The following is a 13,618-nucleotide window of genomic DNA, read 5'->3' as shown; positions in this document are numbered from 1 at the left end:
CTACTGGTCCCAGCTCTGGTTCCATCTACTGGTTCCATCTACTGGCCCCAGCTCTGGTTCCATCTACTGGCCCCAGCCCTGGTTCCATCTACTGGCCCCAGCCCTGGTTCCATCTACTGGCCCCAGCCCTGGTTCCATCTACTGGCCCCAGCCCTGGTTCCATCTACTGGCCCCAGCCCTGGTTCCATCTACTGGCCCCAGCCCTGGTTCCATCTACTGGCCCCAGCCCTGGTTCCATCTACAGGCCCCAGCCCTGGTTCCATCTACTGGCCCCAGCCCTGGTTCCATCTACTGGCCCCAGCTCTGGTTCCATCTGCTGGCCCCAGCCCTGGTTCCATCTACTGGCCCCAGCCCCGGTTCCATCTACTGGCCCCAGCCCCGGTTCCATCTACTGGCCCCAGCCCCGGTTCCATCTACTGGCCCCAGCTCTGGTTCCATCCAGCTCTGGTTCCATCTACTGGCCCCAGCTCTGGTTCCATCTGCTGGCCCCAGCTCTGGTTCCATCTACTGGCCCCAGCTCTGGTTCCAATCTTCTGATTCCATCTACTGGTTCCATCTACTGGCCCCAGCTCAGGTTCCATCTACTGGCCCCAGCCCTGGTTCCATCTACTGGCCCCAGCCCTGGTTCCATCTACTGGCCCCAGCCCTGGTTCCATCTACTGGCCCCAGCCCCGGTTCCATCTACTGGCCCCAGCTCTGGTTCCATCCAGCCCCGGTTCCATCTACTGGCCCCAGCCCCGGTTCCATCTACTGGCCCCAGCTCCGGTTCCATCTACTGGCCCCAGCTCCGGTTCCATCTACTGGCCCCAGCTCTGGTTCCATCCAGCCCCGGTTCCATCTACTGGCCCCAGCCCCGGTTCCATCTACTGGCCCCAGCCCCGGTTCCATCTACTGGCCCCAGCCCCGGTTCCATCTACTGGCCCCAGCCCCGGTTCCATCTACTGGCCCCAGCCCCGGTTCCATCTACTGGCCCCAGCTCTGGTTCCATCCAGCCCCGGTTCCATCTACTGGCCCCAGCCCCGGTTCCATCTACTGGCCCCAGCTCCGGTTCCATCTACTGGCCCCAGCTCCGGTTCCATCTACTGGCCCCAGCTCCGGTTCCATCTACTGGCCCCAGCTCCGGTTCCATCTACTGGCCCCAGCTCCGGTTCCATCTACTGGCCCCAGCTCCGGTTCCATCTACTGGCCCCAGCTCCGGTTCCATCTACTGGCCCCAGCTCCGGTTCCATCTACTGGCCCCAGCTCCGGTTCCATCTACTGGCCCCAGCTCCGGTTCCATCTACTGACCCCAGCTCCGGTTCCATCTACAGGCCCCAGCTCTGGTTCCATCCAGCTCTGGTTCCATCTACAGGCCCCAGCTCTGGTTCCATCTACTGGTTCCATCTACTGGCCCCAGCCCTGGTTCCATCTACTGGTTCCAGCTCTGGTTCCATCTACTGGTTCCATCTACTGGCCCCAGCTCTGGTTCCATCTACAGGCCCCAGCTCTGGTTCCATCTACTGGTTCCATCTACTGGCCCCAGCCCTGGTTCCATCTACTGGTTCCAGCTCTGGTTCCATCTACTGGTTCCATCTACTGGCCCCAGCTCTGGTTCCATCTACTGGCCCCAGCTCTGGTTCCATCTACAGGCCCCAGCTCTGGTTCCATCTACTGGTTCCATCTACTGGTTCCAGCTACTGGCCCCATCTACTGGTTCCATCTACTGGCCCCAGCTCTGGTTCCATCTACTGGCCCCAGCTCCGGTTCCATCTACTGGCCCCAGCTCCGGTTCCATCTACTGGCCCCAGCTCCGGTTCCATCTACTGGCCCCAGCTCCGGTTCCATCTACTGGCCCCAGCTCCGGTTCCATCTACTGGCCCCAGCTCCGGTTCCATCTACTGGCCCCAGCTCCGGTTCCATCTACTGGCCCCAGCTCCGGTTCCATCTACTGGCCCCAGCTCCGGTTCCATCTACTGGCCCCAGCTCCGGTTCCATCTACTGGCCCCAGCTCCGGTTCCATCTACTGGCCCCAGCTCCGGTTCCATCTACAGGCCCCAGCTCTGGTTCCATCCAGCTCTGGTTCCATCTACAGGCCCCAGCTCTGGTTCCATCTACTGGTTCCATCTACTGGCTCCAGCCCTGGTTCCATCTACTGGTTCCAGCTCTGGTTCCATCTACTGGTTCCATCTACTGGCCCCAGCTCTGGTTCCATCTACAGGCCCCAGCTCTGGTTCCATCTACAGGCCCCAGCTCTGGTTCCATCTACAGGCCCCAGCTCTGGTTCCATCTACTGGCCCCAGCTCTGGTTCCATCTACTGGCCCCAGCTCTGGTTCCATCTACTGGCCCCAGCTCTGGTTCCATCTACTGGCCCCAGCTCTGGTTCCATCTACTGGCCCCAGCTCTGGTTCCATCTACTGGCCCCAGCTCTGGTTCCATCTACTGGCCCCAGCTCTGGTTCTACCTACTGGCCCCAGCTCTGGTTCCATCCAGCTCTGGTTCCATCTACAGGCCCCAGCTCTGGTTCCATCTACTGGTTCCATCTACTGGCCCCAGCCCTGGTTCCATCTACTGGTTCCAGCTCTGGTTCCATCTACTGGTTCCATCTACTGGCCCCAGCTCTGGTTCCATCTACTGGCCCCAGCTCTGGTTCCATCTACAGGCCCCAGCTCTGGTTCCATCTACTGGTTCCATCTACTGGTTCCAGCTACTGGCCCCATCTACTGGTTCCATCTACTGGCCCCAGCTCTGGTTCCATCTACTGGCCCCAGCTCTGGTTCCATCTACTGGCCCCAGCTCTGGTTCCATCTACTGGCCCCAGCTCTGGTTCCATCTACTGGCCCCAGCTCTGGTTCCATCTACTGGCCCCAGCTCTGGTTCCATCTACTGGCCCCAGCTCTGGTTCCATCTACTGGCCCCAGCTCTGGTTCCATCTACTGGCCCCAGCTCTGGTTCCATCTACTGGCCCCAGCTCTGGTTCCACCTACTGGCCCCAGCTCTGGTTCCATCTACTGGTTCCATCTACTGGCCCCAGCCCTGGTTCCATCTACTGGTTCCAGCTCTGGTTCCATCTACTGGTTCCATCTACTGGCCCCAGCTCTGGTTCCATCTACAGGCCCCAGCTCTGGTTCCAGCTACTGGTTCCATCTACTGGTTCCATCTACTGGTTCCATCTACTGGTTCCATCTACTGGTTCCATCTACTGGCCCCATCTACTGGTTCCATCTACTGGCCCCATCTACTGGCCCCATCTACTGGTTCCATCTACTGGCCCCATCTACTGGTTCCATCTACTGGCCCCATCTACTGGTTCCATCTACTGGCCCCATCTACTGGTTCCATCTACTGGCCCCAGCTCTGGTTCCATCTACTGGCCCCAGCTCTGGTTCCATCTACTGGCCCCAGCTCTGGTTCCATCTACTGGCCCCAGCTCTGGTTCCATCTACTGGCCCCAGCTCTGGTTCCATCTACTGGCCCCAGCTCTGGTTCCATCTACTGGCCCCAGCTCTGGTTCCATCTACTGGCCCCAGCTCTGGTTCCATCTACTGGCCCCAGCTCTGGTTCCATCTACTGGCCCCAGCCCTGGTTCCATCTACTGGCCCCAGCCCTGGTTCCATCTACTGGCCCCAGCCCTGGTTCCATCTACTGGCCCCAGCTCTGGTTCCATCTTCTGGTTCCATCTACTGGTTCCATCTACTGGTTCCATCTACTGGCCCCAGCTCTGGTTCCATCTACTGGCCCCAGCTCTGGTTCCATGTACTGGCCCCAGCTCTGGTTCCATCTACTGGCCCCAGCTCTGGTTCCATCTACTGGCCCCAGTTCTGGTTCCATCTACTGGCCCCAGCCCTGGTTCCATCTACTGGCCCCAGCTCTGGTTCCATCTACAGGCCCCAGCTCTGGTTCCATCTACTGGTTCCATCTACTGGCCCCAGCTCTGGTTCCATCTACTGGTTCCATCTACTGGTCCCAGCTCTGGTTCCATCTACTGGCCCCAGCTCTGGTTCCACCTACTGGCCCCAGCTCTGGTTCCATCCAGCTCTGGTTCCATCTACAGGCCCCAGCTCTGGTTCCATCTACTGGCTCCAGCTCTGGTTCCATCTACTGGCTCCAGCTCTGGTTCCATCTACTGGCCCCAGCCCTGGTTCCACCTACTGGCTAACTGCATTATGCTGCGGTCTGTGTTTATATAAAACAAGGCTGTGTAATCATTGACTTGTATACGGTAGTTGTTGGAAACAACGTTGCAGGTGTACAGAACATTCCTGCATCTTTAGTCCACGAGCTTCTCATCTTTTGTGTCGTACAGACGACCAGACATTCACCTGATAGTCACGTTACAGCACAGACCCATTACTGATAAACGGCTTCACTGTTGCCTGGTCATCTAGCTGTCAACACAACTGTTAAATATAACCTGACGACGCTCAGCCCCCGGACCCTCAGCCCCAGCCCCCGTACCCTCAGCCCCCGGACCCTCAGCCCCAGCACCCTCGGCCCCCGGGCCCTCGGCCCCCCGGCCTCCGGACCCTCGGCCCCCCAGCCCCCGGACCCTCAGCCCCCGGACCCTCAGCCCCCGGGCCCCTCAGCCCCCGGGCCCCTCAGCCCGCCGACCCTCAGCCCGCCGACCCTCAGCCCCCGGGCCCTCAGCCCCCGGGCCCTCAGCCCCCGGGCCCTCAGCCCCCGGGCCCCTCAGCCCCCGGGCCCCTCAGCCCGCCGTGTGTTGTGGTCACCTCACCTTTCTCCCCACATACACAGGGATGCCTATGATCATGGCAGGGACGGCGATGCCAGCGATCAGAGCGATGCCCACCGGAGCGCCCACCAGCGTGCCCAGCTGCCACAGGATCTTCTTCTTCCTGCTCCACGGCTTCCTGCCCCAGAACGTACATCCTGACGGGCTGGGAAGGACACACACACACACACACACACACACACACACACACACACACACACACACACACACACGATGATTACAACCCAATCCTGACAGGCTGACCAGGGGACAGAGATGATAACAACCCAATCCTGACAGGCTGACCAGGGGACAGAGATGATAACAACCCAATCCTGACAGGCTGACCAGGGGACAGAGATGATAACAACCCAATCCTGACAGGCTGACCAGAGGACAGAGATGATAACAACCCAATCCTGACAGGCTGACCAGGGGACAGAGATGATAACAACCCAATCCTGACCAGAGGACAGAGATGATAACAACCCAATCCTGACAGGCTGACCAGGGGACAGAGATGATAACATACAGCCTAGCAGAACTCTATTCAGAGGCAGGACACTGTGGTTACTGTATAGATAGTGATGTACCTCACCTCAGGTAGTGCAGGTCAGAGATCTCCTTCATGCAGAGCCAGCAGAACTCACAGCCACACACGGCACAGGTCATGTGGTTACAGCTGCCGTCGTTCATCTTGATGATGTAAGCAGCGCAGCGAGGACACGGCTTGATGTCATCGGCTGGGATGAAGGAATAGAAACAGTGATTTTTTTTTTTTAACAGATACAAATGGGACCACCTCTCCTAAAGGCCCCACCTCTCCTAAAGGCCCCACCCTCTCCTAAAGGCCCCACCTCTCCTAAAGGCCCCACCCTCTCCTAAAGGCCCCACCCTCTCCTAAAGGCCCCACCCTCTCCTAAAGGCCCCACCCTCTCCTAAAGGCCCCCACCCTCTCCTAAAGGCCCCCACCCTCTCCTAAAGGCCCCCACCCTCTCCTAAAGGCCCCCACCCTCTCCTAAAGGCCCCCACCTCTCCTAAAGCCCCACCTCTCCTAAAGCCCCCACCTCTCCTAAGGCCCCCACCTCTCCTAAAGGCCCCCACCTCTCCTAAAGGCCCCCACCTCTCCTAAAGGCCCCCACCTCTCCTAAAGGGCCCCCACCTCTCCTAAAGGGCCCCCACCTCTCCTAAAGGGCCCCCACCTCTCCTAAAGGCCCCCACCTCTCCTAAAGGCCCCCACCTCTCCTAAAGGCCCCACCTCTCCTAAAGGCCCCCACCTCTCCTAAAGGCCCCACCTCTCCTAAAGGCCCCACCCTCTCCTAAAGGCCCCACCCTCTCCTAAAGCCCCCACCTCTCCTAAAGCCCCCACCCTCTCCTAAAGGCCCCACCTCTCCTAAAGCCCCACCTCTCCTAAAGGCCCCACCCTCTCCTAAAGGCCCCACCCTCTCCTAAAGGCCCCACCTCTCCTAAAGGCCCCACCTCTCCTAAAGGCCCCACCTCTCCTAAAGGCCCCACCCTCTCCTAAAGGCCCCCACCTCTCCTAAAGGGCCCCACCTCTCCTAAAGCCCCCACCTCTCCTAAAGGCCCCACCTCTCCTAAAGGCCCCACCCTCTCCTAAAGCCACACCACTCCTAAAGGCCCACCTCTCCTAAAGGCCCCACCTCTCCTAAAGCCACACCACTCCTAAAGGCCCACCTCTCCTAAAGGCCCCACCTCTCCTAAAGGCCCCACTTCTCCTAAAGGCCCCACCTCTCCTAAAGGCCCCACCTCTCCTAAAGGCCCCACCTCTCCTAAAGGCCCCACCCTCTCCTAAAGGCCCCACCCTCTCCTAAAGGCCCCACCCTCTCCTAAAGGCCCCACCTCTCCTAAAAGCCCCACCTCTCCTAAAAGCCACACCACTCCTAAAGCCCAGACAGTACATACACCCTCTTCTTCATCTAGAACATTCCAACCTACCTACCTACTAATTGCCTGAGTCAGTATCCCAGTTCTCACCTGGCCACACGTGGACCTTTGTGGTTTCTGGTTAGGTGAGAGGTAATATAAGGTTCTGGATCGTAGAGGGATTTGATCTGGTTTGAAGTTGTGAGTTCTGGTTAGGTGAGAGGTAATATAAGGTTCTGGATCGTAGAGGGGATTTGATCTGGTTTGAAGTTGTGAGTTCTGGTTAGGTGAGAGGTAATATAAGGTTCTGGATCGTAGAGGGATTTGATCTGGTTTAAAGTTGTGAGTTCTGGTTAGGTGAGAGGTAATATAAGGTGCTGGATCGTAGAGGGGATTTGATCTGGTTTGAAGTTGTGAGTTCTGGTTAGGTGAGAGGTAATATAAGGTTCTGGATCGTAGAGGGATTTGATCCGGTTTGAAGTTGTGAGTTCTGGTTAGGTGAGAGGTAATATAAGGTTCTGGATCGTAGAGGGATTTGATCCGGTTTGAAGTTGTGAGTTCTGGTTAGGTGAGAGATAATATAAGGTTCTGGATCGTAGAGGGATTTGATCTGGTTTGAAGTTGTGAGTTCTTGGTTTTAGCTGTATGCCAGTTGACCATGTTTCTTGGTAGTTTAAGGGTTAACTTGTGTTTGATCATGTTGACATTGCATCCCAACTTGTTGTATATCAGTTTCCTTATTAAATATGGCATTGAGTTCCTTTGTCTAAGGGTAGTTGTGTGTTTTACAGTGCACTCGGAAAGTACTCAGACCCCTTGACATTTTCCACATTTTGTTACGTTAAAGCCTTATCCTAAAATGGATTACATTGTTTTTCCCCTCATCAATCTACACACAATACCCCATAATGACAAAGCAGAAACAGGTTAAAATATTTTTTTTGCAAATATATAAAAAAAATAAACTGAAGTATTCAGACCGTTTACTCGGTACTTTATTGAAGCACCTTTGGCCTTTGAGACCTTTGAGTCTTCTTGGGTATGAGGCTACAAGCTTGGCACACCTGTATTTGGGGAGTTTCTCCCATTCTTCTCTGCAGATCCTCTCAAGCTCTGTCAGGTTGGATGGGGAGCGTCGCTGCACAGCTATTTTCAGGTCTCTCCAGAGATGTTCGATCAGGTTCAAGTCCGGGCTCTGGCCGGGCCATTCAAGGACATTCAGAGACTTGTCCTGAAGCCACTCCTGCATTGTCTTGGCTGTGTGCTTAGGGTCGTTGTCCTGTTGGAAGGTGAACCTTCACCCCAGTCTGAGGTCCTGAGTTCTCTGGATCAGGTTTTCATCAAGGATCTCTCTGTACTTTGCTCCGGTCATCTTTCTCTCGATCCTGACTAGTCTCCCAGTCCCTGCCGCTGAAAAACATCCCCACAGCATGATGCTGCCACCACCATGCTTCACCGTAGGGATGGTGCCAGGTTTCCTCCAGACGTGATGCTTGGCATTCAGGCCAAAGACTTACATTTTAGTTTAATCAGACCGGAGAATCTTGTTTCTCATGGTCAGAGTCCTTCAGGTGCCTTTTGGCAAACTCCAAGCGGGCTGTCATGTGCCTTTTACTGACGAGTGGCTTCTGTCTGGCCACTCTACCATAAAGGCCTTGATTGGTGGAGTGTAGCAGAGATGGTTGTCCTTCTGGAAGGTTCAGAGGAACTCTGGAGCTCTGTCAGAGTGACCATCAGTTTCTTGGTCACCTCCCTGACCAAGGCCCTTCTCCCCTGATTGCTCAGTTTGGCCGGGCGGCCAGCTCTAGGAAGAGTCTTGGTGGTTCCAAACTTCTTCCATTTAATAATGATGGAGGCCACTGTGTTCTTGGGGACCTTCAACGCTGCAGAATTTTTTGGTACCTGTCCCCAGATCTGTGCCTCGACACAATCCTGTCTCAGAGCTCTACAGACAATTCCTTCGACCTCATGGCTTGGTTTTTGCTCTGACATGCACTGTCAACTGTGGGACCTTATATAGACAGGTGTGTGCCTTTCCAAATCATGTCCAATCAATTGAATTTACCACAGGTGGACTACAATCAAGTTGTAGAAACATCTCAAGGATGATCAATGGAAACAGGATGCACCTGAGCTCAATTTAGAGTCTCATAGCAAAGGGTCTGAATACTTATGTAAATAGGGTATTTGTTATTTATTTTTAATACATTTGCTAACATTTCTAAAAACCTGTTTTTTTCTTTGTCATGAAGTATTGTGTGTAGATTGATGAGGGAAAAAAACACATTTAATCCATTTTAGAATAAGGCTGTAACGTAACAAAATGTGGAAAAAGTCCAGGGGTCTGAATACTTTCCTGAATGCTCTGTATCCCAGATGAAAACCTTGTTTGTTATTCTGTCCTCTGCCATATTGATAAGACGGATCCATAACCTAATCATTTCACCACTGTCTTATTTCACAGGGCTCCATGTTTCCTTCCACAGGAGAGCTAAACTCAGCAACAACAACAAATAAAACGTCCTCTCACTGTCCACTGTGTTTATTTTCAGCAAACTTAACATGTGTAAAATATTTGTATGAACATAGCAAGATTCAACAAGTTCCACAGGCATGTGACTAACAGAAATTGAATAATGTGTCCCTGAACAAAGGGCGGGTCAAAATCAAAAGTCAGTATCTGGTGTGGCCACCAGCTGCATTAAGTACTGCAGTGCATCTCCTCCTCATGCACTGCACCAGATTTGCCAGTTCTTGCTGTGAGATGTTACCCTACTCTTCCACCAAGGCACCTGCATGTTCCCAGACATTTCTGGGGGGAATGGCCCTAGCCCTCACCCTCTGATCCAACAGGTCCCAGACATGTTGGGATTGAGATCCGGGCTCTTCGCTGGCCATGGCAGAACACTGACATTCCTGTCTTGCAGGAAATCACGCACAGAACGAGCAGTATGGCTGGTGGCATTGTCATGCTGGAGGGTCATGTCAGGATGAGCCTGCAGGAAGGGTACCACATGAGGGAGGAGGATGTCTTCCCTGTAACGCGCAGCGTTGAGATTGCCTGCAATGACAACAAGCTCAGTCTGATGATGTGTAGTAGTAATGTCGTCTACAGCCAGGGTTTAAGGCCTGCAGTAGTAATGTTGTCTACAGCCAGGGTTTAAGGCCTGCAGTAGTAATGTTGTCTACAGTTTGTGGTCATCCAGGAAATTGTTCAGCACATACGGACTGACTGAGCAGACGGTTCCCAGCCTGCAGGTCCAGTTTCCCGGGCGCCTGTTTTCTCCCCTTGGGATCTGGAAACCGTTTTAATCATCCTCCCATTTCCCCGAAATGTAGAAATCTCTCCCAGCTGGGATCTCTCGTAGGAGCGTTCTGAAGTGGAGTTGGATGATTCGATCTGTGTGGGACTTGGCCGATCTGATGAACAATCTCTCAAATGTTTGGCTGCTTTTCAGATGTTGCTTCAGCTGGGGGAGGACATCCACTTTATCTTGACGACTCCAGGTTCCCGGCTTCTCTTCTCTCATCCTGTCGGTGGCCATCAGCTCTTACACCTGCTCCCAGCACAGACCCTTGGTGAGCAGCTCCTGCTCCCAGCACAGACCCTTGGTGAGCAGCTCCTGCTCCCAGAACAGACCCTTGGTGAGCAGCTCCTGCTCCCAGCACAGACCCTTGGTGAGCAGCTCCCAGCACAGACCCTTGGTGAGCAGCTCCTGCTCCCAGCACAGACCCTTGGTGAGCAGCTCCTTCACCTTTTTCTGCTGTATCTTCGTTGTCCCCATAAGGTTATATAGATAGGTATTGTAGATACTGCACACGTCTGGGTACAACACGTTTAGTTGGGTTCTATTATTGGGTCTCCGGAGCTCTGTTTCCAGGTCAACACCATCACGGACTTCTTCGGTTTCAAATCAGTTTTCTTCATGACAGTTAGATGGTCTATGAGCAGCTTCTCCGGGTTGTCACGGAGACCGTTCACCTTCCTGTTTATGTGATTTAGATGGTCTACGAGCAGCTTCTCCGGGTTGTCACGGAGACCGCTCACCTTCCTGTTTATGTGATTTAGATGGTCTGTGAGCAGCTTCTCCGGGTTGTCACGGAGACCGTTCACCTTCCTGTTTATGTGATTTAGATGGTCTGTGAGCAGCTTCTCCGGGTTGTCACGGAGACCGCTCACCTTCCTGTTTATGTGATTTAGATGGTCTGTGAGCAGCTTCTCCAGGTTGTCACGGAGACTGTTCACCGGGTTGTCACGGAGACGGTTCACCTTCCTGTTTATTTGCATTGTGTCCATTGAACAACTTCAGATCTTTCACTATACCAGCGCCGTGGTTTTGGCGAGTTTCCTTCGGGGTTATTATCCGTCAGACTCTTTAAGCAGCAGACTGCTCACGTTCGGTTAACATGACCAACTGGTTTTAAAAAGTCATTCAAGTAACTTCAGGAAGTTTAAAAACAACGGGTTTACATATTTGTTTTGAAAGTTTTGTATTTGGTTCAAAGCATCTCCCCTGGTGTGTGTGTTCATCTCTCTTGGTGTGTGTGTGTGTGTGTTCATCTCTCTCGGTGTGTGTGTGTTCATCTCTCTCGGTGTGTGTGTGTGTGTTCATCTCTCTCGGTGTGTGTGTGTGTGTTCATCTCTCTCGGTGTGTGTGTGTGTGTGTTCATCTCTCTCGGTGTGTGTGTGTGTGTGTGTATCTCTCTCGGTGTGTGTGTGTGTGTGTGTGTTCATCTCTCTCGGTGTGTGTGTGTTCATCTCTCTCGGTGTGTGTGTGTATCTCTCTCGGTGTGTGTGTGTGTGTGTGTGTTCATCTCTCTCGGTGTGTGTGTGTGTGTGTATCTCTCTCGGTGTGTGTGTGTGTGTATCTCTCTCGGTGTGTGTGTGTGTGTGTGTATCTCTCTCGGTGTGTGTGTGTGTGTGTGTATCTCTCTCGGTGTGTGTGTGTGTGTGTGTGTGTGTGTGTGTGTGTGTGTGTATCTCTCTCGGTGTGTGTGTGTGTGTGTGTGTGTGTCTCTCTCTCGGTGTGTGTGTGTGTGTGTGTGTGTCTCTCTCTCTCGGTGTGTGTGTGTGTGTGTGTATCTCTCTCGGTGTGTGTGTGTGTGTGTGTGTGTGTGTGTGTGTGTATCTCTCTCGGTGTGTGTGTGTGTGTGTGTGTGTGTGTGTGTGAGTTACCTGCAGCTCCACTCTCCTGGCTGTAGCTAAGAGACGAGGAGCTGAAGGTGAGCAGCCTCAGGCTCTGGGCTCTCTGCTGCCGCGCTGCATCACACGTCTGGTCGGGGTGCCACAGCTGCTTACAGTGGTAGCAGAACTCTGTGCCACAACCCTCACGCTCACATGTGATCTTAGGACAGCTGGCGCAGCCAAAGGCAATGACTGCATACCTGGAGGGGGGGGGGGGAACAAGTCAGGGATCCACCTTGACTACAGGACAGAAAGGGATACAATGCTCTCTGTACAGGAGTCTGCCTGAGTCCACTGAACAACCCCTGTTTCTAGCTAGGCTCATTCAGCTTCCTGAACAAATCTAGCTGCATTAATTCAAGACAGACACAGACAGACAGACAGACAGACAGACAGACAGACAGACAGGACAGACAGGACAGACTCCCTCTCTCAACCCTCAGACAGAACCAATGTCTCTATATCTATACTAAATGGACAAAGTCATCGATCACGTCACATCATTCATTCCTATGTGAAGACCAGTAACGGGATTTACGCTGAGACTCAAGATTTTTCACATAAAAAAATATATATATGCAATGGATATTGTTTTGTATACATTTCAAAGTGAAAAATCAGAGTGTAATTCTATTAGTATTAAATTGCACGCGTTTGAAGTCAAGGAAGTGATACTGCAGGCTGGCTCAGTGCTGCCCCCCTCTCACTGATTAACTCTAGTTAAAGGCCGACCAGGGTACTGCAGGCTGGCTCAGTGCTGCCCCCCTCTCACTGATTAACTCTAGTTAAAGGCCGACCAGGGTACTGCAGGCTGGCTCAGTGCTGCCCCCCTCTCACTGATTACTCTAGTTAAAGGCCGACCAGGGTACTGCAGGCTAGCTCAGTGCTGCCCCCCTCTCACTGATTAACTCTAGTTAAAGGCCGACCAGGGTACTGCAGGCTGGCTCAGTGCTGCCCCCCTCTCACTGATTAACTCTAGTTAAAGGCCGACCAGGGTACTGCAGGCTAGCTCAGTGCTGCCCCCCTCTCACTGATTAACTCCAGTTAAAGGCCGACTAGGGGACTGCAGGCTAGCTCAGTACTGCCCCCCTCTCACTGATTAACTCTAGTTAAAGGCCGACCAGGGTACTGCAGGCTAGCTCAGTGCTGCCCCCCTCTCACTGATTAACTCTAGTTAAAGGCCGACCAGGGTACTGCAGGCTAGCTCAGTGCTGCCCCCCTCTCACTGATTAACTCTAGTTAAAGGCCGACCAGGGTACTGCAGGCTAGCTCAGTGCTGCCCCCCTCTCACTGATTAACTCCAGTTAAAGGCCGACCAGGGTACTGCAGGCTGGCTCAGTGCTGCCCCCCTCTCACTGATTAACTCTAGTTAAAGGCCGACCAGGGTACTGCAGGCTAGCTCAGTGCTGCCCCCCTCTCACTGATTAACTCCAGTTAAAGGCCGACTAGGGGACTGCAGGCTAGCTCAGTACTGCCCCCCTCTCACTGATTAACTCTAGTTAAAGGCCGACCAGGGTACTGCAGGCTAGCTCAGTGCTGCCCCCCTCTCACTGATTAACTCCAGTTAAAGGCCGACCAGGGTACTGCAGGCTAGCTCAGTGCTGCCCCCCTCATTAACTCCAGTTAAAGGCCGACCAGGGTACTGCAGGCTAGCTCAGTGCTGCCCCCCTCTCACTGATTAACTCCAGTTAAAGGCCGACCAGGGTACTGCAGGCTGGCTCAGTGCTGCCCCCCTCTCACTGATTAACTCCAGTTAAAGGCCGACCAGGGTACTGCAGGCTGGCTCAGTGCTGCCCCCCTCTCACTGATTAACTCTAGTTAAAGGCCGACCAGGGTACTG

General features: G+C 53.8%; 1 protein-coding gene across 1 annotated transcript in view; it reads right to left on the bottom strand.

The window, feature by feature from the left end:
* The window catches only part of LOC115187895 (E3 ubiquitin-protein ligase RNF19A-like), a 36,169-nt gene that overhangs the window by 6,828 nt on the left and 15,723 nt on the right, over window positions 1–13,618 (bottom strand). The window contains exons 2-4 of the mRNA XM_029746943.1: window positions 11,770–11,978; window positions 5,308–5,452; window positions 4,713–4,875 (exon numbers count right to left, since the gene is read on the bottom strand). Of these exons, the coding sequence (XP_029602803.1) occupies window positions 4,713–4,875; window positions 5,308–5,452; window positions 11,770–11,978 (517 nt within the window). The remainder of the gene's footprint in view (window positions 1–4,712; window positions 4,876–5,307; window positions 5,453–11,769; window positions 11,979–13,618) is intronic.

The sequence above is a fragment of the Salmo trutta genome, unplaced genomic scaffold (assembly GCF_901001165.1).
Source record: "Salmo trutta unplaced genomic scaffold, fSalTru1.1, whole genome shotgun sequence".
NCBI classification, from domain to species: Eukaryota; Metazoa; Chordata; class Actinopteri; order Salmoniformes; family Salmonidae; genus Salmo; species Salmo trutta.
This window is presented reverse-complemented; position numbering and strand designations above follow the sequence as displayed.